The sequence below is a fragment of the Camelus ferus genome, chromosome 6 (genome assembly GCF_009834535.1).
Source record: "Camelus ferus isolate YT-003-E chromosome 6, BCGSAC_Cfer_1.0, whole genome shotgun sequence".
NCBI lineage: Eukaryota > Metazoa > Chordata > Mammalia > Artiodactyla > Camelidae > Camelus > Camelus ferus.
Genome location: NC_045701.1, coordinates 80,937,028 through 80,961,396, shown reverse-complemented (window position 1 = coordinate 80,961,396; position 24,369 = coordinate 80,937,028). Strand labels below are relative to the sequence as shown.

The window sequence follows — 24,369 nt, the reverse complement described above, 5'->3', positions numbered from 1 at the left end:
TTTTCATTTCTTTCATTTCATCTTTCTATCCATGGCCCTTTACAACTTCCTCCTGGTCAGATGTGTTTTTGAAAAGTACAGAACTACTCTCTTTAATTTTCTGAGAAAATAAATAAGAAAAGACTCCAGACTTCTTAACTGTACTTCCTCTTGTTCTGTCCCCATCATACCTCCTGGTCACTCAGGAAATCGGTGGGTGAGCATGGCCTGGGGAGGTGCAGACCAACCAGCCAGGCCAAGCCTGGGTTGCCTTCAGCACTTGTGTTCTCGAAGATGGCAAAGAACGCTTGCTTGGTGAGACAGGCATGTTTTCTCAGTCCTGAGAAAGGCCTCAGCCCCCCACGGCATCTCCCAGGAGCTGCTTGCTCCCTGCAGCTTGTGGGGTGCCAGCAGTACCCTGACACTGTGAGCCCTTCATCTTGGTGGGGGAAGAGAGGGCAGGAGCAGCAGCAACCTTGGGAGCACTGAGTGGAAATTTTAAGTTTTTTTGGTTCATCATTCAACTAGTATGTATATAAATATATATCAGTTGGAATCAATGACTGTTTTAGGAATTTCACCCCAGGAGTTGTCAGATAAGTTAATTGATCCATTTCTCACACTATGTACTTATTAAAATAAACTTTCACTCCGTAAGTAATGGGCCTCCTGCAGGCAAAATAGCAAAAGGCCTGCAGAGTCAAGTTCCTTTACGTTTTTTTTTTTTTTTTTTCTTCTCTCTTTTTGGAAACATTGTCTTCTGGAGCCAGCATCCCTTGTATTATTAATCGCTTCTGGGGCTTTATACTGCATCACATTACTCCCCTGGAATTAAAGTGCACATAAAAAGTATGAAGAATGTACTTTTTAAAACAGTAAAAAAAAAAAAAAAAAAAGTCATTTTCTAACATAAAATCTAAAATAAAGTGTCATGGTGCCATTAGTAGTAAATTGAATTTTTTGGTACGTAATTTGTACGAAAACTGACAAGTGCAAGCCCCCCACCCGCCCCCTCCCATCATTAGTCCACGGGTTTAGCGGACACAGAGGTAGTAATCTGCAAGGGCAGGCGTTTTGATGTCGACTTCCTTTATGTGGACCCAGCACAGGCAGCAGCGCCTGTCTCACGGCATCACTGCACTATTAGCGAATTTCGCCCCAGGGCAGCTGGGACGCTGCGCTGGGGCAGCTGTTCTTTTCAGCCTATTCACTGACCGTTCTTGGGGGTTGTTTACTGTTGCCATGGTGACTTTCATTTCCATAGCAGCAGCGCTGCTGTTTCTCAGAGGAAAATGAATTTAGTTATAAAAGGATAATATTTTTCTGTCTGTATATAACCTACCATCTGTCAACCGGTGGATCAGAAAGGATTCAGAAACCTATTAAGACTGATAGCAATGAAGTGATGAGTATTTTTTTTTTTTGGTCCCATATTAAAAGCAATAATAGATGTGGAAGCAAATGTTGTCCCCTCACCATCAGAACTTTAATTTTTCTTTTTATATTTTAAGTGTGTGTGTTTTTAATGCCTTCGCTGCCACCACCACTGCTGTGACAACCTCATAAAACACGGTTTACATTCTGCTGACAAGTGGAAATGACCAAATGTCTTGTTTGTATCTCACTAGATGCAGGTGTATTTAGGGCTTTCTCTTCTTGGTGCTGTGAGCTTCCCCAGTTCATTAAAGATTCCTGTGGCTGAACTTCCTATTGTCACCCCACCCTCCTACTCCTCCACCCCAGGGGCAAAAAGCCATGCGGGTACAAAGATCAGCAACTTATCAGGACTGTACAGTGCAAATTACAAAATTAGCAAAGTGAGAAGAAACCCGTGCTTTGTCTGCAAAACTTGCTAACGTGCCCCTTAAATCTCATTCTTTCTTGCAAATCCAAATGGGAAAAAAGTCACCTTTGGGATAGCTCCTCTAATTCCTGAATTTTTTTTTTCTCTGTTGCATTCATAAACTGTAACTTGCAGGGGGAGCAAACACACGCGCACACACACACACACACACACACACACACACACCAGCCCCGTTGTAAATAATGTTATTTATTGGTTGATTTTTCCAGATCCTGACATTGATGCTGCCAGTGCCATGATGCTTTTGAATACTCCCCCTGAGATACAAGCAGGTTGTGAGTAGATATTTCTATAGCCTACAGCACCATAGTTTGTGAACTTAACCTTCTCCTTTATACACCAAGCCATAGGAAGAACTAATGCTCAAGCAGAACTTCCCTTACAGGATCACTTTGAACTACCTGAGTGCATGATTACATACATGTGCATATCAAGATGCGGCCATGCAGATGTATGAATGAATGCATAGGTGTGTTTCCAAGATGACAAAGTTCTAAAGTAATTTCAGGGCTGAAGACTTGGGGGAAGGGAAGTAGACCCTGTTATGAGTCCCAGAGGAGAGACCCTTTCTCCTGCAGGAATTGTTTCTGTGAGCTTGTAGTTTCTCCTAGAAGATGCTCCAGGGGACCAGCTGAGCAGTTGTGGAACTCCTCAGTGCCCGTTTTTAGACATTCCTTTCCCCTTGGGGACCTCGTTAGTAACAAACTACCATTTGAGAGAGAGGAGAGGAAAATCTGGAGAGGCTGGTGTGCAGGAGCTTGCAGCAGCCTTGGTCATGGAACCCCTACCCCAGATCGTCCCCAGCAGCCTCTGAAGGTGCCACAGGTGGACAGGCAGGGCTGGTCAGCCAAGCAGGGCTCCTCTCTTCACCTTCTTGGGCCACTGAGCAATGTGAAGCTTGAGAAAATTTTCCTAACTTGAACTTCTCTCTAGCCACCATCTGATGTTTTTTCCCCACCTCTGGAGCTACCACGTTTTTAGAAAGATCTCCTTCCCAATTGATGACAAGTGACCCAAATGCAGACATCTGTCCCTTCCTCCCTGCGACATGAGGCCAGTTCCTCTGCCCACATTCCACCCCTACCAGCATCCTGCTGAGCAGACAGCCAGCTCATTCACCACGGCCCACTCAGCTCACGGTCAGGCTCCTCATGGGGCTACAGCCCATGGTGTGGAGGTGGCGGCATGAAGCAGCAGACCTACCATAACGCCCACCCGGACTGGCGCCCACTTACCTCCTTTTGAGCGCTGGGCCTTCAGCCCATTCTGGACTCTGGTTCTCCGAGGGCTGCATGGCCTCCTGAGCAAGGGAGTCCCCACTTCTGGAGCAGATAGTGTCTCCCACAGGGGAACATCCAGTCCCAGGCCCACCACACATGTCTTTTGATGTGGTGTTCTAGCCCATCCTTCCCTGCCTTCCACTCATCACAGCCTTCCAGCAGCCTTAGGAAATCTGACTCCATCCTTTCTTACCTATTCCTTTTTTAAAAGACCCAAGAGGTGCAGCCAAGCACTCTCAGGAGAGACTCATCCCTCCGCCACAGGCTGCCGTTACCTGATCTAAAGGCACAGAATTCTCATTCTCTCTTTGCTAAACTCAGCTTGCCAGCAATTGACATGTCAGGCTGTCCACACCTCTGTGATGAAGGCACCAGTGCTAAGCAGGTGTGTGGTCGGTGCAGTCCTGTAACTAGCAGTTAACCTGTAGTGGGGGTTTTAAATGATGTTTGATGTTACAAGGAAATGGAAACACACACATACAGCTCCAGTCTCAGATGACTTGCAGGAGTATAGACCAGACTGTAACCAAGTTGCATAATTCATCATGGGGGGGGGGGGGGGGCTGCATACTGATCTATCAGAGCTGTGTGAGATTCCAGCACCTTCCTAGCACCCAGCCACCATCCGCAGTGATCGCTGGTTTAAAGAAATAATTTGATGACCTGGAATAATGGAGTTAAGAGGGAAACGGCACGGGGACTGGTCCATCAGCGGACCTTCAGCAGCTTTCCAGAAGTCCCTTAAAACTCGATTCTTGACCACAGATAGCGAAGGGAAAGGGCTGATTCTGTTGAGCTGAGACGTTGTGTTTAACATTTCCATGGCTGAGGGAGCTTCTCCCCTCTCCTTCACTGTAACACCAGCGGTAGTCATTCTTTTTTCTGGGTATTCGTAGCCTTATTTACTTGAAATGCTGAATTTGAGTTTTTCAAAGCTCCGCGCTCATGTGTTGAGGCTGTCGGGTCACTTTTAGAAGGTTTTCCCACCTGGCTCTGAACACTGGGAGAAACCTGGCCGCAGCCTTCACGAAGGCACCCCGCCAAGAGGGGGCGCCAGGGTCCTGGGAGGAACCAGGAAGCCCGTGAATGTTGTGGAAGGAGACGCTGCTGGCGGGAGCAGCAGACAGGTAAATGTAAAGACCGGAGAGAGGGTCGGACATCACCTCTGTTTTCACCTTCCCCACCTTTCTGACCCCAGGCCCCCGGAAAATCCCCCAGAGGCCAAGCCAGCGCATAGTCAGCGGGCAGAGTGTGAAGCCCCAGCCGACTGGAGCGGTACTGTAGGAAGGACGTGAGCGTGCGTTGAGCTCCTCTTCGTGCGCTTGGGGGAGCCAGGGGGCCCCTCCTCAGCCTCCTGAGAAACGCAGTCAGAGGCTGTGTCTCCAGCGCCAGGCTTCTGTTTTCACTTAGCTCTTCTTTGCTTCACTCTCCCTCCCCTCCCTGCCTAATGTTTCTTGTCCCGGGATGTGATGCGGTCCCTCCCTCCCGAAAGGGAGCAGCACTGCAGACCTACCGTGATGGAGCCACCATCCCCTGCCCCGCCGGCTTTGCCCAAGGCCTGGAAAAAGTGAGAGGTGCCCCCTCAGCAAACAGGTTCAAGGGCAGCAGACCCCCAGGCGGTGGGGCAGCCTGCGGAGGGGTGTGTGTGCCCGCGTCCCGGTGAGGATGTGTACATGCATCAGCCAGGTCGGCGGCCCGGCCGCTGCGCATCGAGGGGAGCGGGGGTTCCTGTCTGCGCAGAGCCTGCCTGCGTTCTCTGCCGCGCTGGTCTGAGCCTCCTCGTGTGCTGCTATTTATAGTCTCTTGTTTTCACCTGCCGGGTGTGTGGTGCCCCTGTTTGAACGGGGGCCACCAACCTAGTCTGTCTGCCGCTGTCACTCCCAGCAGAGGCTGGTCTACAAGGTTTGAAAGGCTTTTCCTTTGTCATTGCCCTCCGTAGCCACTCCACTTGAGGTCACCAGACGGCAGCCACTTAGATCTTTTCCTCTCCTCCTTCCTCCACTCAGCGTCTGCAAAGCTCGCTCAGGGCTGGCAGACTGGTCACAGTCTGGTTCTCAGCTGAATAGGTCGTTCGAAAAGAAACGTCTCAAGAAGCTGGTGCAAACCCCGTTCAGCCAAGCCCTTTATCTGCCCCCTGCCCCCCATCCCAAGGGAGCTCACTGCACCATGTATGGCTTGAGCTGGTCTCCCTGTGGGCCCCCTCAGCCCCTCCCTGCAGTCGGATGCTTCACTTTCAGTGATGCATCTGGTAATCTCAGGCTGCGACATTTTGTCTCCCCCAGCAGCACTGGTGGTAACGGTATCATTTTCGGACTTTGCCAGTTTGCAGCATAGGGAACGTTCTACAAGGTGTGCTATCATGTCTAACATACTCTGTAGGACACTGCTTCCAGAAAAGTCTACATAGGACACTGCTGCCCCATTATCTCTTGAATTTTTGAATATGCTTCTAGTCAGTCTATTTACCTTCTCCCCCCACCCCTTTCCAGAAGAGAAGTGGCTGTGTAGACTAATTCCAGCTTCTGGAGTCTAGTTGAGTACCTGCTTTGCAGTTCCCCCTTGACAAGCCCTGTGAGTCATCTTTAACCCCAATGGAGGAATCGTTCTTAAGTCAGGAGAAGTCAGATCACAATTACCCATCTTCAAAGGCTTACATAATCCCTGGTTGGAGTGTTCCCAGAGGAACTGTGGATAATAAACAAACCAACAAAATGGGACAGAGGGAGAGGAGGGGAGGAGGCGGCGTTCTGCACCTCCTTTTCCCCACCTCCCCCAGAACTGGGGTGTGTATCAGATGCACCAGGCACCCAGGCACCAGAGGAGAAAGGCAACCAGGAAGTAGGCTCCCCTGTTTCAGCCCCCTCCCCAGCATCCTTCCAAGTGAGCAGGTGCAAAGGCCACGTTGAGGAAAGGGAAGGATTATCAGAGTCACCTGCTGCTCAGCTTATGGCCTCTAGTTGCCTTAGCCAGGGCTGCTCTCCAAAGGCAGCAGTAGGAGCTCAGAGGTTAATTTTAGAAGCTGTGAAAATCAAGGAAACTGAGCACCAGGAGGGAAGCTGGGGAAGCCAGGACGGGGAAGAGCTGAGGGGTGGTGGAGCCGTGGAGGAAAGTTCATCTTGTGCCACCAACTTTTTTTTTTCGGTTCTCAAGGCAATTGCATTTAGATCACAGCGAGCGGTGCTGCTTGATTTGACTCTTTTTGTGTGTGTGAGTGTTGCTTTCTTGCCGGTTAAAAATCAGGACGTTTAGGGTCGCTTGGCACCGTAGGATAAAGTGGCTGATCAGTGTGCACTGGGAGCCCTCGTGCTGATGTGTCCAGGGGACTTCGTCCCAGGATTGGAGTCTCAGACATGTGTCTTCTCTCCTGTAAGAGCCAAGTATTTCACTGATCTAACCAAACAGGGATGATGCTGGAGGCCTGTGCCTTTTCTACTGAGAGCCACAAATCCGAACCTGAAATTGATTTTAATTGTCCAGTCTCTTATGACATCTTTTCTGTAGCGGGAGCCCAGGTGTTGCTCTAGCATATTGGGTGGGGTGTACTGGTTTAAAGGACTTGGGGTTTAAGTGTTCCGATATCCATGAGGGAAGTACAGAGTAAAGGAAAGGAATAGATATGCTGATAGGGAAAGGGCTGAGGAGTGGCAGACTCATTCCTTCAGAATCCCAGACTCAAAAAAAGGAGTGAAGTGGGGACCTCAGAATGTCTTTCTCAGACATTTTAGACTGGCTGTGATTCATTTTTCAGAAGCCACTTTCCTGACACTTGGGGATGGAGACAGAAAGGAGAAAGGATGGGGGAACAGTTAAGTGTCACAGCTGGCTCCTGGCAGCCAGTGAGCAGAGAGGAGCACGTCCGCGCACCCCCCCCCCCCCATGAAGAGCACTGACAACAATAAGGACTGAGAAATGCTGGGATTGGCAGAGGCGGCGTTCAGTGGCAGCTCATTTGAGAACGAGCTCCAAGATTCAGAAGAAGAGCCTAGTTTACATGCCAGAAGTCTTGTGAGGTTCAGAAAATAGCTCAGGGAAAACCTTTTAGTGCTGCGGGATAGCTCCATCCATGAGACGCTCTTTGAAGTGAATACAGTTCATTAACCAGGAAGATGTTCTAATGGGTGAGTGCAGAGTTAGGGTTAGCTACAAAAAGCATAGTAGGCTGGAAGAATTTCCCCATGTCCATTAGGCCCTGGGCCTTAGAGATAAATTAACAAGAGGGTGCTAGAGAAGTGAGATGGGGAAGTGAGTGAGTAGGAAGACGAACGTTGTGATGACAGGGACGGTGAGCTTATATAATGGGCCAGCCACTGGGCTAGCAATCTGCATAATTTGTCTCATTTAACCTTCAAGACAATCCTATGAGGTATGTTTATGCCTACTTTATAGGTGAGGAAACTGAGGCACGGAAAAGTTAAGGCACTTGCCCAAAGCCACAGAGCCAGTTCTGGGGCAAGACTTTGGATGGAGGCCATGTTGCCCCAAGCTTGTCCTCTTAACCACTGCAGGGACTTCTTCCCTGAAGGCTTACATAAGACAAGGAGCATCGAAAGAACTCGGTCTCCAGTAGGTGCTCGGTGAGGGTCTCCAGTAGGTGCTGGGCATGTCCCTGTGCTTAGAGGTTCTGGGTGTTTGGGCAGAGGACTCTGGGCGTGGGCTCTGTCCTCAAGGCTGCTTTTCCCCTTTGTCTGGCAGCTGACTCCGTGGCTGTGCCAGAGTCCAGGAGAACGTGTGCTCCATGGCTCTTGTCTGTCCTCCTCACTTTGCAGTGGTTTTTAGCCCAGGACTTCAGGTATTTCAGGTGTTTTTGACACAGGGGTGACTCTGACATGATTTGCACCAGGGGAATGGAAGCACCGTGAGAGCTGTGGTTGCTCTTCCGGCGAAGTTCTTTGACCAGGAATATGGCCAAGTTCTCCCAACACAGCCCAATTTTATCCCTTCCGTTCTTATGGGCTTTCAGCTCACCTGAACTGGAGAAGGCAGCGGCCAACCCAGGATTGCTCTGGGCATGTTGATCGTGATGATGAGGATGAGGATGATGATGATGATGATGGTGATGATGGTGATGATATTGATAACTAACATGGACTTTCTAACTAGCAGTGCCTTTGTTAATTCAGTTAAATCTCCATGTGCTCAGTGAGATAAATACCATTTGTCCCCATCTTACTTAAGTAGCTTGCTCGGGGACACAGGCACTAAATGACACAGATGGGACACAAACGCAGGTTGTCTAACACCAGAGTCTGGCTGTCAGCCACCACACTGCAGACCACTTCCCTGTTCAAAACCCTTTAATGGTTTTCCCAGTATCCATGGGCTGTAGTCCAAATGCATCTCATTCCTGCTAGGATTATGTGCTTTAGCAAAATTATTTTTTAGTTCTTGTGCACATGGTGATTTTTATCACTTTCAGGCTTGGTATGCGCCGTTCCTCTGCCTTTTAATTCCAACTTCAATGGCACCTCCTACAGGAAGTCTTCCCAGATACCCTTTATTTGGGGTAGGTGACTCCATCCTTCATGCCAAGAAGCCCCTGCCCCAGCACTTGCTGTAGTATATTTTCATTGCCTCTTCAGTTCTCTCTCTGTCTCCATTTAACTGTGATGACCCTATGTCCCCTTCATCTAATACATAGGCAGGTACTTGGTAATTTTATCTATTCATTGATACAATCTGTATATGGGATTGTAATCATCTTTACTGGCAAGGATTATAACTGTGGTATGGATTTTAAATATTTAAGTTATTGTATCGGGTGTTCATTTTATCAGATTTGCTTGCTGCTCTAGATGAGATCCCCAGTGATTGATGTATTAAGTAGTAGTATCAGAGTTAAACTGAAGCTGTGGTTATCTGACCATTTTGAGGTACCATACAGCAAAATAATTGAAAAGCTCATTCCCACGATCCACAATAGACAGACCAAAAAAAAAAACAAAACTGTCTTTTCAAGCAACCTGAAACATCTATCTACAGACTCCAGAATTCCACTGGTTTTTACATATGTTTGTCCTTGGGAATTATTGCTATTTTTTCCACCTATATTTTCTTCTAGACGTTTTGTAATTTTAGTTCTCACATTTAGGTCTGTGATTTGTTTCTAATTAATTTTCATATATGGTATGAGGTAAGGCCCAAGGTTCTTATTTTTCCAAATGGACCTCTGATTATTCTAAATCTCCTTCCCTCATTGTGTTGTCTGCATATTTTTGTCAAAAATCAGTTGACCACGTACAAATGAGTCTATTTCTGGGTCTGTTCTGTTCCCTTAATCTGTACGTCTGCACTTACACCAGTGCCCCACTGTCTTGTAGCTTTAGTCTTTCAATGATTAAATCAGGTAATATAAATTCCAGATACTCCCTAATAGAGAACTCATCAACAAAGCAAACTATGATAGTTAGCTGCAATATCACATGATAACAGGTTTCATGCTTTTAAGATACCTGGTGAGTGCCCTGCCTCGGATGATCTAATATCTGAAATCAGGCTGATAGTAAGGAATGGGTAGGAGTTCCTCATCTAATTCAACCTACCTTCGTAGTTAAATACGGGAAGAGACAGTTGGGGTGGATTCTAGAGCCCTGACTGGACTAGTAGTACTGACTTCAGGCACTAGTTTCAATTTTGTCTCCCACCCCACCTCTTATAAAACCTAGTAACAGGGCCTTACACAAACCTGGACAAGACATGGCAAAAAAATCTTAGCAGGAGTTGCAGAATGCCCAAAGAATCAGTCTATAACTTTATCCATGTTCAAGTGTGAGCATTCATCCTACGTGAAAGACATAACTGAAGGTTTGGAACGTTTCTGTAAAGATGTTCTTCAAGACCTGAAAATTACAAGAGTAAAACGTATGTACTGTGTGTTTTGGAAAAAGTATTCTACACAAACAATACCAGCTTTTAAAACTTGATATCCAGAGTGGTTTTCATTTTTTGAAGATATGATTTTCTAGGGCCATTTTGGTAAGGCCTTTGTTTGAGAAGGCACAACTTGTCCACCTTGTCCCTGGGTGAGACTGGGCCAGGGGCTGCATGAACATAGCCAGAGCTTTGGGGACTCTTTAGGATGGTGACAGCAGAAGGGGTTTTAGAGAACTGTTCAGGAAGGGAAAAAGAGATTTCATGAGCTCGTGCTAGTGCCAGAAAAAGAACTGAGGTTGACACGCAGGTGTACAAGTCCTCCAGCAGCGTTCCCGCTCACGATGCTCTCCTGGCCCCAGGGGCAGACACATGGAGGAGTGCTGGTGGTGCAGTCAGAACATTAGCTCAAACCAAATGGAACTGCTGCTTGGGAGGTCAAAAATAGATAGAATACCAGGGATTTCCTCTGGTCCCCCTGGTTCTGTAAACCCTCCGATTGGTGTGAGGCCACCATGAGTTTGTATGTAACATGAACAGTATCTGATGATCGCTGGAGGAAATGTTGGCTTAGGATTAATCCAGGGATGAGTGTGTTTAGGAGGCCATGGGATGCCGGGCGAGCTCTCGGGAGATTTGCTTGGGAGGAGCTTCAGGTTAGGAGGAGTGGGCTGTGCGATCCCAAGGCGGAAGCCAGAGCCCCGCCACTGACAACCCTTCACCCCCAACAACACAGGAGGGGCCTTTCCTCTGGCGGCCAAGACGGTTGTGAGATGAGGTATGAGAGCTGAAGCGCTGAGTAGCTTGTAAATTCGGCCCTGCTATCTTTCTGGCTTTTTCCCTTGTTGGATTAAGGGCATGTAGAAAGATGTTCTCCACTTCTGACCATGACCAGAGCCGCATGAGGAGATGTTTTTGTTTGCTCATCTGCTGTCAGATGGTGTCAGGTTCTTGAGATCTTGTTAGGGTCTGACTAGAGATAAAAGCTTAGATTTAATAAATGTAAGAAAATAATGTTTGAAGCCACATTTTTTTTAACCAAGGCATCAATAATTTGACTGTAAGCTATTGGTCTGACTTGGCTGACTGAATCGCTTTCTTGAGCGATGGTGTCTTTCTATCTTTCCGTCTTGCTCTGTGGGTACCTTTTTTCTGTCTCTTTCTCCCTCTGTGTGTGTGTGTGTTTCTTTGCTCTCTCTGCCTGTGACTGTCGCCTTCTCTCTGCTCTCTCTCTCTGGACTCAGAGCAGAAATATTCACAATTGAATTCACATGTGGTATCTTTTTCCTTTTTGCTTTTCCAGTTCCTCCAGGAGTGATACAAAATGGAGCACGGGTTCTGAGCCGAGGCCTGTTTCCTGGAGTCCGGCCCTTGCCCATCACTCCCATTGGAATGACAGCAGCCGGGAGGTAAGGGAGGATCTTGCTGGGCACAGCCCACCTGAGCAGGGGGGAAGGGCGCCGTATGTCTGACGGGGCCACTTGAGGGGATGGCAAAGACCAGCCTCTAAGCTGTGAAGACAAAAATAGTTCGGTGTTCAGAAAAGTTACAGTGACCCCCTAATCCAAGCGCCAGCTTCTCATTGGGCCGTCAAATTATCCTGGTCTCTGCAGATGATGAGATGAAGACAAATGAAATTAAGTGGCTTTATTCTAAGAAGATGGAGCAAGGTGGGAAGAGGAAGTGTTGGGCAAGGTAGGCATTAGATTCAGGGCTAACTGGTCTACCTCTGGACTCAGCCCTGTCACTTCTGAGTCCATTGACTTTGGGTGGATGTCTGATCTTTCTGAGCCTCAGTTCCTTCATCCATGAAACTGCTCTGCCTTCCGGGAGGGTTGCCATGAAAAGCACATATACAAATCAGGTATGAGAAGTACTTTGGTCAGTGGTATGTAAATACCAGATGACATCAGTCCTCTGCTTCTGAGAACTGAGTCAGTTGCCAAACCACATGAACTCCCCCTGGGAAATTTCTTTCCTCCATCCTTCTCACCTTCACTGCCAGCCCCAGGTCACGTCCGTCACTCGCTTGGAAACCTCACGTGCGCCAGTGTGAATGCCTTCCTCCCATTTTCCTTGCTGCTCCTCTGCCCATCCCACCCACCCATCAACCATCGCCAGACTGACTTCCCAAAATGCACCTCTCCAGCTGTCCGCAGAAGCATCCCTCATGACTCCCACCACATCACCCTGACATCCCCCCAGTCCTCCCATCTCCTCAAGCCACATTTGTCCTCCAAGTATGTCCAGTGTTTGCCCGTCTCATTCCCCCAGTTTCCTCCGTGTGGATTTCCTGCAGCCTCCACATGCAAGGCAGCACATCCCTTGTGGCCCATCACAAAAATGATTCCTTCACAAAGCCTTTCTGAATAGGCCTCTGAGCCAGCATCAGATGAATTTCTCTTTTCTTGGAACACATTAGCCCCATACTTTGATTGTGGCCCTTTGGTCAGTGTCCCCCTCTGTCCTCCATGGTTTGCTTGCTGAGGACAGGGGCTGATTGCACTCACTTGGCTGGTGCCTTGTTGCATGTTGCACAGTCCTGGGTCCCAGCTGTTTGCTTAGAAGAGGCTGCCATGCTGAGCTGCATCCCTTCACAGCATCATCTCCTCGCTCCTTTCCTGCACTTTTGGATCAAGTTCTCACCTAAAGGCCATTTTGCTTTCAAAGTGTTTGATGTCCCAAAGGAAACTGTCCCAGTGAGTCTGTTAGCTGGGACCTGAGGGAGATGCAGGGTCGAGCTCCCTGCTGTGAATCAACCATGTGGAGTTTCTTCACTCACTTGTGACTTTGAACCCTCCCAGCAAACCAACTGCTTTTGCCAGGATGGGCATCCTTAATCTTCAGGGCAAATGCTGGCGTTTGGAACCTGCTAAGGAGAGAAGTCAAAAGGAATCAGAATAGTAATAGAATGGTAAAACCAGTTGTCACTTCTGTTTACTGGACATGGTGATACTTTCCCAAAATATATGGGAATGGTCTTCCTTGTACTTCTCCTGTATCTTTCTTGGTTATCCTGAGATGAGTAATTCTTGAGTTCATAAATGATACACCATGAAGCCAAAAGATCCATGCCTTAGCCTCACATTATGAGAGAGACAGATTCTGTTTTCCATTCTTTATTAAAATCCTTTCTACCTAACCTCCTAGTGTACCTTTTTGGTTGAGAAGACTCAGAGACCGTAGACTGTGTTCTCATGGAGTAACGATCTACTTTCATGAGCAGAGTCTAAGTATAGACTTACAGTTTGTGGTCTCAAGCATCCTTTCAGTGCCTTTGAACATGGCTCTCCATGTGGCTCCAAGCCATGCCCATAGAAGGGAAGAGAGAAGGGAGGCCTGAGAGCTGGTTGGCCTTCAGTGGGAGCTGCCCCCTAATTTTAATTATTAACCTCATGGCATATATTACCACAAATTTTACTGATGAGTACCCTCTAGAGGCATTATTTGAATTTTTTTTTTATTAGTTGTGTTCTGGTTAGAAGATCACATAGCACTGCAGCAAAACAACGAAGTCTTGTTTCTGGTCAAAGACTTGCCACTCATCCAGTCCAGCCAGCACCTCACTTTGGCTCCTTCCTTAGTAAAAGACCACAGATGGATTTTGGGGATAGTCCTGTGTATCAGTCAGGTCCATCCAGGAAACAAAAGCCACATTAGATACTCAAACAGAGACTTCAACGTAAAGAACCGTTAACCAGATAGAAAGTTATTAACTGGGCAACTGGAAGGAGGATAGAGAGCTCAGGGTATCACGGAGGGAACAACTGTACATCCTCTCGGGCGAGGGACAAAGGGAAGGGGTTGAAATGATCACCCCTCGAAGCTGGACCTCATACCTCAGAGGAGGGGCTGGGGCGGGGGTCCTGACCTCCTTGGAGGCACCACTCAGCTGGGGCCGGAGCCTCTGAGCTCAGAGGAGAGGGCTGTGGAAGGACCAGAGGGATCTCAGAGGCGAGGTCTCCTGCTGGTGCCAGTGCCTGAGAGGGAACATGAAGAAGTTGGTTCTCCAAGTGTTGGAAGAGTCGCAAACTAGATTCAGCAGCTGCTACAGGAAGGAGCTGCCCCTGCAGAGGGGAAGAGGCGATGCTGGGGTGATACTGGACCAGGAAGCACACAGGAAGGAGCACATCCCTCCACCCACTCCCGGTCTTGCGATGGCAGGGCCGGGCATGCAGCAGAAACGCGGCTCGCCCAGGCCAGCCCAGCCGCCCCAGCATATGAAACACTAGGGAAGGGTGTGTTGGGGCTGAGTGACTGTAGCTTCTTGAGGGCACAGCTTGCTCAATGTCTGTTCACTCGAAAGCACGCATCATCAGAGTGATCTTCCTGAACCTCACAGGAGTTTTCTGCAGAATCATTTCAGTAAAATGTACGACCACGGTTTGCAGAAACTGGACAAGTCACCATTTGCATAAATAGAGATAACCAGTAAAGAGAACCATCGCGCCTCCGCAGTCCATTATCCAGATACCAATTCTGCATCTTCCACCTCGGTTTAAGAGATGTTCGTGGGAGGAGGAGGGTTGCAGGCTCTGTAAGGTCGGGGACCCTTGCTCTTAATACTTTTGCCCTCTTTCTGGCCCAAATGCCTGGCAAATAGGCAGTGAGACACTTTACAGAAAGAATGAATATAAACATAGTGGATATTTGCAGGATATTGTGTAAAACCCATTCAGAAATGTTGGGGGCGGTGGGGGGGATCTTGTTTTGCTCTTTCACATTCATTGTAATTAAAAATTTTTTAAATTTGGCTGAGGTTTGAGGGAAAACAGTCCGGCAGAGAACAGCACAACAGAAGATGTCATCTGCCGGACCACATGGCAGTAACCAAGGGTCCCCGGGGGTGCTCATGTGTTTACGGGGGTTGCTGCCCCCGTCACTTCAGCAGGGGCTGGAAGGAGGGCCAGAATGTCATTAGCACCCCTGAAGACCAGTTTCCTACTCTGCTTTGTGTGACAGGTTTTTTCTGTGAGTCTAAGCGGTTTCTCCTTAAGTGAAAATATTTGTCTTTCAGGGATTTTTTTTCCTCCACTGAGTGGCAAAGGCCATATTTGTTTGTCTTAACTCTGAAACTGTTATTGACATAGATGAAGTGTTACTTTTATTAGCTGATCATTACACAGCTTGTATTTGCTGGGTTCCTTTGCATGTAATTATGATGTGAAATCTCCTTGTAAGAGTATCTGTCAATAGTGTAATTGACTTTACAGTGTTGACTTTCTACTCAATAACCTCAGGGATCAGCCCATCCTTAGACGTTGGAATCCTGCTTATTTTTAAATTTGCCTGGGCGTAGAGTCCTCAAGACACATTATCCTCCAAATAACTGCTCCCACATCTTAAAGTTTTATGCCCATGTCTTCTGCTGCTTCTCCAGTGAAAGTCCTTGCAGAGAACGCACTGAATGGGACAAACAATAACGGCCTTAAAAGAACTGATTCTGGCCCTCTCGGGAAACAGGAGCACCAGATTTCTTACGTTATTAGAATTATGGGCTGCGTCCCAGGTAGGGGCCATCACAATTGTCCTGGGTCTGAGCCACCTTTGCTTATTAATCTTTTGACCTCAAGTGACCATTTAGGTCACTGAGAAGAATTAAATTCCAGGACTTACCAGAGAATTGAGATAGAACTGGTGGGAGGGCTGTCTTTTCTATGGCAACAGAGCCCAGAAATTACAGGCATGAACTTGGGAACCAAGTTTCCTGGGTCCAGAGCATGTAGCCATGTGACCCTGGGCAGGTGTATCTGGGCTTCTCATGAGAAAACCAGCACCTGCCTCATGAGTTATTAGGATTAACACACAGTTACATGCCTGGCACACAGTAAGCATTAGACAGGTGTTTGATAAATAATTAGAAAAAAACCAAACAACCAGATTCATAATGGGAAAGGACTTGAACATACTTTTCTTCAAAGAAGACATACAAATGGTCAGTGAGAACATAGAAGGAGGCACAACATCACTAATTATTAGGGAAATGCAAATCAAAACTACAGTGAGCTAGCACTTCACCCCATTAGGATGGCACTATCAAGAGAACAAAATAACAAGTGTTGACAAGGATGTGGAAAGACTGGAACCCTTGAGTCCTGTTGGTGGGACTATAAAATGGTGCAGCCACTGTGGAAAACAGTCTGGAGGCTCCTCAAAAACGTAAAAATAGAACTACCATATGATCCAGCAATTTCGCCTCTAGGTAGATACCCAAAAGAGTTGAAAGCGGGTTCTCAAAGAGATGTTTGTACATCCATGTTCATAGCAGCATTATTCACAATAGCTAGAACATGTTAAACAACCCAAGAGTACATCAGCAGATGAACGAACAAGAAAATGTGGTGTATATACACACAGTGGAAAATTCAGCCTTAAAATGAAAGAAAATTCTGATACAATATGGATGAACCTTGAGGGCATTGATGTTAAGTGAAATAAGCCAGACACAAAAGGAAACGTACATATTATTACAATACACCATATTATTGCACTTATCTGAGGTACCTAGGGTAGTCAGATTCATAGAGACAGAACGTAGAATGGTGGTAGCCAGTGACTGTGGGGAGAGCGGTGGGCAGTTACTCTTGAATGGGTACAGAGTTACAGTTTTACAAGATGAAGAGTTTTGGAGATGGGTGGTGGTGATGGTTGCACAACGTTGTGAATGTATTTAATACCACTGAACTATATGCTTTAAAAAAAAAGGTTAAGATGGTAAGTTTTTTATGTTGGTGTATTTTTTCATAATTTTTTAAAGTAGGAAAAAAGTGAAATGAGTAATATGAAGAGTCTCATGGATTCATTCAGCCTGCCCTCCAAAGAGCTTCCCAAGCCCCAATTCTGAGCACCTGAAGCTCAGTCCCAAACCCCAGAAAAGGCTCAGATTGAGCTCCTGTGCCACCTTGAGGACAATGCACATTTGGGACAGAGCCATGGTTTTGAGGAGCAATGGCAGTCGTCCAACCATAGGTGCTATAAAGTTATATGAGAGTTCCACCGGATCACCACCTCAGGTGGCTTAATTGTATTTGGAGCTCTAAGGACCTCCAGTGAAAGCTGCAGTTTGTGCAACAGGAAGCATGTCAGGAATTAGCGGTTCAGTTGTGATACAAAACATTAATACTTAAGGTCTTGTCAAAATAGAGCCACCCATCTACCAGCCTGAGATCTGCTCCTGGTCGTCGTCTTTCTTCCCGCTGGAGATGTCTGTAACAGTTTAGGAAGCTGACACCATTTGGTTTTAAAATAAGGTGTGGCCTGATTATACAACTTGAAGGAAAGTTTGCCACTGATTTTTTTTTTTTTAGTATTGTATTTCATTTTGTTTTTAGAAAAACTAAGCACCTGTCAGCTTTTGTCTTCTGAAATCATATCTTTGAAGGGAATTGTGAAACTCAGTATTAAGTCCTGCTGTGTGGTGGGAGAGAGGGAAGGAAATACTAAAAGGGGAGATTAAAGGAAAAAGGGAAAAACAATACCAGGAGGACAGGGGATGCACTGAGCTCCCACTGTGCTGCCTGCTTGGCTTTTTGTCTTGACTTCTGGCCCTTCTGGTCCAGAAACCTAAACAATGACCAGCAAATCTGCTGTGTGAAATTTGATCAGCATTCTGGGGTTGCTCCTTGTATTTCCAAGTCAATGGCGATGGTTAATGCCTTTGAAAGTCCTGGTGACTTTTCCTATTGTATCTAGAACTCCTCTGACCTCCTGTTGATGCTGGACTGGTGCCAAATGCAAAATGATTCATGAAGGAGAGTTTTGGGGTCATTCCTACTGGGTTCTTTGATCTAATGCAGGGAGGGAATCATATTTATCTCAGTAGTTTAAGGGGACAATTTGTAGCTCATGGAAGAAAATTGTGCTCCATCCTGGCCCCTGGACCTGCTATCTGAATGATAACCACAATCTCAAATTTGATATTTGCTATTCCTGTGTTTTTAAAAGTATTTTTGATATCCATAAACAGTGTATCTAGTTTTTGCTTGGTTTTGAGTTTTATGGAACTGGAATGATACTGTATATCTTCTTTTTGACTTGTTCTTTTTATTCATTATTAAGTTTATTTGATTTGTTGCATCTGGCTGTAGCTGAATCATTTTCGTGGCTGTATAATATTCCTCTGTGTGTGTGTGTGTGACTATACCACTTTTTTTTTTAAAGACAATTGAATTGTTTATAATTCTTCACCATGACAAACAAAGCTGCTATGGGAATTCCTGTACATGTCTCTGGTTTCACTTAAGATGGTTGTCCAGGTGTAGAAATTGTTGATTTGTAGGGTATGTACCTGATCACTTTACCAGGTGATGACAAGTTCTTTTCTGAAGGGCTTATATCCAGGTACACCCCTACCAGCAGAGTGTGATAGTTCCATTCCTCTTCATCTTCACCATTTAGAATTATCATACTTTGCAATTTCAACCAAATTAATTACTGTGTAATGGTATCTCATTGCACCTTAATTTCCGTTTCCCTTGTTACTAAAGATGTTGCACAGTTTTTCATATATTTAATTGGCTGTTTGAATGTGCTCTTTGATGGGTTGCCTGTTCAACATTTTCCTCATTTTTCTTATTGTTTCTCATTTTCTTATCTGTATAGGAGTTCTTTGTATATTCTGGATATTAATCCTTTATTGACTATATGTGTTGCTAATAACTTTCGTAAGTTTATGGATGGTCATTTCACTGTCCGTAATAGGGTCATTTGGCGAACACAGGCTCTTAATTTTTATGCTTATTAATAATTTTGTAATGAAATTTGGTGTCTTTAAAAAGTCCCTACTCCAAGATAAGATCTTCTGTTGTTTTTTTCTAAAAGATTCTGAAAGGTTTTCCTTTCTCATTTAAATCAATAATCTATCTGGAGTTAATTATTTGTGTATTGATTTTTTTCTAGCAACCTTGCTAAATAAACTGCCTTAGTAATTTTAATAATTTATCTGTAGGTTTTTCTATATATAAAATTATATCTTCTGTAAATAATGGTGGGTTTTATTTTTTCTTTCTAATTCTTATGTCTTTTATTTTTCCTGTCCTGTTTCAGTTAGAATCTCTGAGTAAAAGTAATGGTAATAGACATCTTTATATTGTTTCTTATTTTAAAGGGAGCTATGTTATTGATGAACAGCTGACAGAATGTTTATTATAGCTTTTTTAGAAAATGTACTTTAGCATAACAAAAAATTGCTTCTATTTTTGGCTTGCTATGATAATTTATCATAAGTGGTTATTGAATTTCATTAAAGAAATGTTTACATCATTTAAGATAACTATAAATTTTTTCTTTATCGTAGTGTGATGAATTACACTATAAAGTCCCAATTTTGAATAAAACTTGCACTTCTGAATATATTCATGATGCATTATATTTTTTACATATTGCTAAAATTGGTATGCTAATATTTTATGTATGAATTTTGCATATTTGTCCATGTCCGTGTTTCTCTAGTGCTATCTTTATCTAGTTTTATTGTCAAGATTACATTATTTTCATATAATGAGTTAAAGGGTATTCACTCTTAATTCTCTGAGTTGGTGTAAGATTGGAATTAACTATTGCTTAATGTCTGATGCAACTTGCTTGCAAAACAGTCTGGGGCTGGTGTTTTCTTTGTGGGATGATTTTTAACTATTGATCTAATTTCTTTAATGATTATAGTATAACTTATTTTTTATTTCTTTTAAAATTCATTTTGGTAAATGTAGGAATATTCCATTTCACCTGTTTTCAAATACATTGGCATAAAGTTGTTTACAATACATCTGTCATCCTTTTAAATATCTTTTGTAGTTACATCCCTTTTTTATTTTATTATTTTTATTTATTTTATTTTATTTTTTACTGTTTTATTTTATCATCTTTTTGCTTAACCTTGCCGTAGTGTTTTTTTCTCTCAGAGAATCAACTTCAGAACTTTTTTTAAAATTACCTCTATTTTGTATGTGGTCTTTATTTCATCTATTTCTGCTATTTTCTTTATAATTTCCTTTCTTCCTTTGGGTTTAGTCTTTTTTGTTGTGGTGGATTGGATACTTTTATTTTAAACTTTTCTTCTTTTTATATCAAAGTTTAAGGTTATAATTTTCTTCAAACTACTGCTTAGTTGCTTCTTAAGTTTTGATGCCTTTTATTTTCATTATTGTTACAAGTTCAAAGTATTTTCTAATTTCCATTTTGATTCCTTCTTTGTTTTTAGAAGTGTGTTTTTAAATTTTCAAACCCACATGGAGGTGGTTATTTCTTATTTTTGTTTTCAGTTACCTCTCCAGCATTGATGACTAATTACAATGTGCTGTGGTCAGAGAATTGATCTGTAGGACACTGCTTCTTCGACATTTACAGAGACTTGCTGTATGGTCTAGTAGTGTATGTCAGTTTTTATATATGTTTTGTATATGCTTCAAAATAATATGCCTTCTCCATTATGAGCACATGTTCTATATATGTCCACTAGATCAAATCTTCTACATACTAACCATGTCTCTGTGTGTATATGTGTGGGTGAGGGGGTGAGGATGGGAGGGAGATATGAATTTGACCATTTCTCCTTGTAGCTCTTCCAGTTTGGGGTGTATATATTTTGGAAATATCTTACTGGAGGTCTCCATGTTTAGAGACCTTCCTGGTGGATTGAACCTTTATGAATGTTTAATGACTCTCTTTATCAGTAGTAATGCTTTTTGCCCTAAAAATCTATCTTACCTGGTTTTAATATAGCTACACCAGCATGGTACAATATGTTTTTTCCTCCTTTTACTTTTAACCTTTCTTAGTCTTTACATTTTAGTTTTGTCTGTTGTAAACAGCATATGATTTTTTTAAAACCTTTTTTAATGATCTTTACTTTTAATGAAGTTTAGCCCATTTTCGATGACATATTTAGATTTATTTCTACCATCTTAGTTTTACATTTGTTTTTCCTCCTTTTTCCAGATTCCTCTCTAACATTGTTTTAAATTGATCACGATTCTTCCACTCCTCATTCCTTTTTCTCCTTCTGAGGGTTTAGAAGTTATATACGTTTTTCTCTTCTTTTAGTGTTGACCTTAGAACTTTTGACGTGAATATTTTAAAATGTTTAAAGTTAATCAGTATCTTTAACCTTCTGATCAATACGAGACCCCTGGAATGATTTAACTTCCGTTCTGTCTACCTCCCAAATGATACACTACATTTGCCTGGGACTTCAGCTCTATTTCAGCTTCGTTTTAAAGTCAGTTGTTGGGGGCAGGGTATAACTCAGTGATAGAGCACGTGCTTAGCATGCACGAGGTCCTGGGTTCAACCCCCTGTACCTCCACTAATAAAAAACAAAGCAAAACATAATGTCAGTTGTTACTATAGTCGGCCCTCCACATCAGTGGATTCTGCATCCATGGATTCAACCAACTGCTGATAGAAAATACTCGGGGTGGAGGGAACGAATTCCAGAAAGTTCCCAAAATCAAAACTATTTGCCATGCACACTGGCAACTATTTACATAGCATTTACATTGTATTAGGTATTAGAAGTAACCTAAAGATGATTTAAAGTGTATGGGAGGATATGCATAGGTTATAAGCAAATACTATGTCACTCTATATAAGGGATTTGAGTATCTGCAACTGCTGCAATCTGTGGGGGTCCTGGAACTTTTGTCCCCTGCAGACACCAAGGGGCAGCTGTATTGTGTTGTCCAGTCACTACTCGATTACCTTTTCTTTGCTTATCTTTTCTTCTTGCATGTCAGATCTTTCTTCTTGGACCATTTTCTTTTCTCCTGAAATATTATTCTTAAGACGTTCCTATAGTGAGTATCTGCTTTTAGTTAAAACCCTGACTTTTTGCCTGAAAATATATTTATTTTGTCTTCATTCTTAAAAGATGGTTACTGGCTTTACAGTTGTACTTCGACAGTTACTGTTTCTCTCTCACTTTGAGAATATTGTTCCACTTTCATCTGTGTCTCTGGTTTTATTTTAATCACTTCTCCTCTTTAGGTGATGTTTTCTTCTATTTCTAAATCTTTCTCTTTCTGTGTGTGTGTGTGTGTGTGTGTGTGTGTGTGTGTGTGTGTGTAATGACTACAGTTTGACTATGATGTATCTAAGATATGCATTCCTTTTTATTTCTCTTCCATGGGCGTTGTTGGCTTTCTGAATCTGAAGGTTGGTACCTTTCATCAAAACTAGAAAATCCTCAGCCGTTTTCTATTCCAGTATTGGACCATCTCCATTTTTCCTTTCACCCTCAAACTCCTGTTGGATTTATCTTCTTACTATGCTCCATACTGCCTAGTCTTTCTTCCGTATTTTCCATCTCTGTCTCTCTCTGCTGCATTTTCTATCATATCTTTAGATCCATCTTCCAATTCACTAATTTTTTTTTTTTTTTTTTTTTTTTTTTTTTACTTTTTCTCTTTCAGTTGCATTGAGTTTTTTAATTTCAGGGATTATCTTTTTCAGCTCTGGAAATTTCTATTTGATGCATTCCAACATCTGTCTGCTCTGTTTTAGTAATCTGGTCTTCCCTTTCTGATATTCACCCCTTCCCTCTTTTATGCTTTTATACATACCTTACATTCTGACCTCATTATCACAATATTTGCAGGCTTGGCCGCTCTGATTCTATAGTTCATTTTTTCTGTGGTCTCTTGCTTACGGTGGCTTATTTCTCTTATGTTTAATTATTTTTTTTCATTGTGAACCTTTCTTAAAATCTTATCCGTGGGAATTTTTTGTGGCCTGGGTTTAAAGGATGTTCTTCTAGTGGGCAACACTGGCCGCTTTAAATTTAGCTTGAGTCTTTTGGTCCACACAGCAGAATTCTGAACTCATACCCACCAGACTTCAGGCTCATGGTTAAAAAGTCTCACGGGAGGTTTTTCCTGTCTCCAGCTCCCTCTGGAGCTGAGATTAAGGCTGGCTTTTAATCCCAAGGTCTGCCTGTGAGGGGCGGTTACTTCTCCCTGCGATCTCATTGAGGGTGTCCTTCAAGGGTCCTGGCTCTTTACGTGGCATATTTACATGTATATGTTCCTAGTGGCCTGTTGGGTGATTTTAGGTTACGAGCTTCCGCTTGAATATTTCATTAAACTTAGTATGTGGGACTCCTGATGGCTTAAATGTGGATTGCTTTCTTCAAGAGAGGATTTGCTTTTTAAAACTTCTGCCGGGAGCCTGGGGACCAAAGCATTTGAGGCCACTTTAACCCCCTCAAGGGGCCACAGTAGCCGAGGAGCTGTCAAAATCAATTCTCTTGCCCTTCCCTCCACCTCCACCCTAAGCTGGGGCTCTTGTCCCAGCGCTAGAGGAGGCATTTGTGCCACAAAAACCCTTCCTGTCTTGGTTGCCCACTGGTCACATTTCAGATTTTGTCTCTTTACTTTTTAATTTTCCATCTTTGTGTGAAGTTCTTCTCGTACATGTGCATTTATGTGGCTCTCCAAGATTCCCGTCATTTTCCAGGGAACCCAGCAATGACTTAAAAATATGTTGCTGTACTTATCCAGGCTCTTTTGTATGACAGTTGGAAGAATGCCTTCCAGATGTCTTCTCTGCCACCGGCTGGCCGCAGAGGCCTCTGCTCATCTCGTGGCCTCTGTGTCTTTCTATCTACAGTCAGTTTTAGACAAAAGCACTGTACTAGCTTCAGCTTGAACGCTGCTTCTACAGTCTCACTAATTCCACCTGCTTCTTTTCACACTTGGCGAAAGACCAGAGTTCTCTAGTACATCCCTAAGAAGGACAACTTCGCCCTAAATGCCAGCCTTTGGGTTTAAAGCCATCAGCTCCAGAGACAGCCCTAGTGCATGGGTGAAGGGTGGAGGTGACACATGCTGATGTGTCAGCAAATAATAAACCCAGAGAGAAAAAGGCACAATGGCCATGTCTAATCAGAAGCTATACCGTAACTGGTTAGTTGCAAGCATTGCTCATTCTCGGCCTGAGCTAATGTGATCACTCACCTTTTACGTTCAATATTTCCCATCGAAGTGACAAGAGAATGAATACCAGGCTTTTATTTGAGGTTAATAACGCCTGGTTCTGTTGAGACCTAGTGATATCAAGTGGCTTTAATTTATGCCAACATGATCATTGTGAGTAATTTCAGTCTCTAACTAAAACTGAAGAACTGCAGGCATTTCGGATGTATTGTGTGTTCATTCGAATGAATGATTTTTGAGGAAGTGGTTAGAGATTCATCTTCCAGTATGTTCAGGATGCCTGATTTCTTCTTTTAAATATTTGGCTCCCTGGAATGACAACCCCTGCAGCGGGGAGGTGTTTGACACCAAGTCAGCGCAGCCATCATGCACCACCATGAACAACATCACATCGAGTGCTTAATCATTCAAGGAGCTTGTCTCTTTCTGCCGAGTTTGTGTGTGATTTATG

General features: G+C 44.0%; 1 protein-coding gene across 4 annotated transcripts in view; it reads left to right on the top strand.

Annotated features, from left to right (window-relative positions):
- FOXN3 (forkhead box N3) overlaps positions 1–24,369 on the top strand; it is a 366,339-nt gene that overhangs the window by 331,514 nt on the left and 10,456 nt on the right. For 2 of the 4 annotated variants that reach the window (XM_032482487.1, XM_032482488.1), the window contains 2 exons: positions 2,053–2,118; positions 11,294–11,399. In XM_032482487.1, the coding sequence (XP_032338378.1) occupies positions 2,053–2,118; positions 11,294–11,399 (172 nt within the window). The remainder of the gene's footprint in view (positions 1–2,052; positions 2,119–11,293; positions 11,400–24,369) is intronic. The other 2 variants (XM_032482489.1, XM_032482490.1) reach the window with 2 other exon arrangements.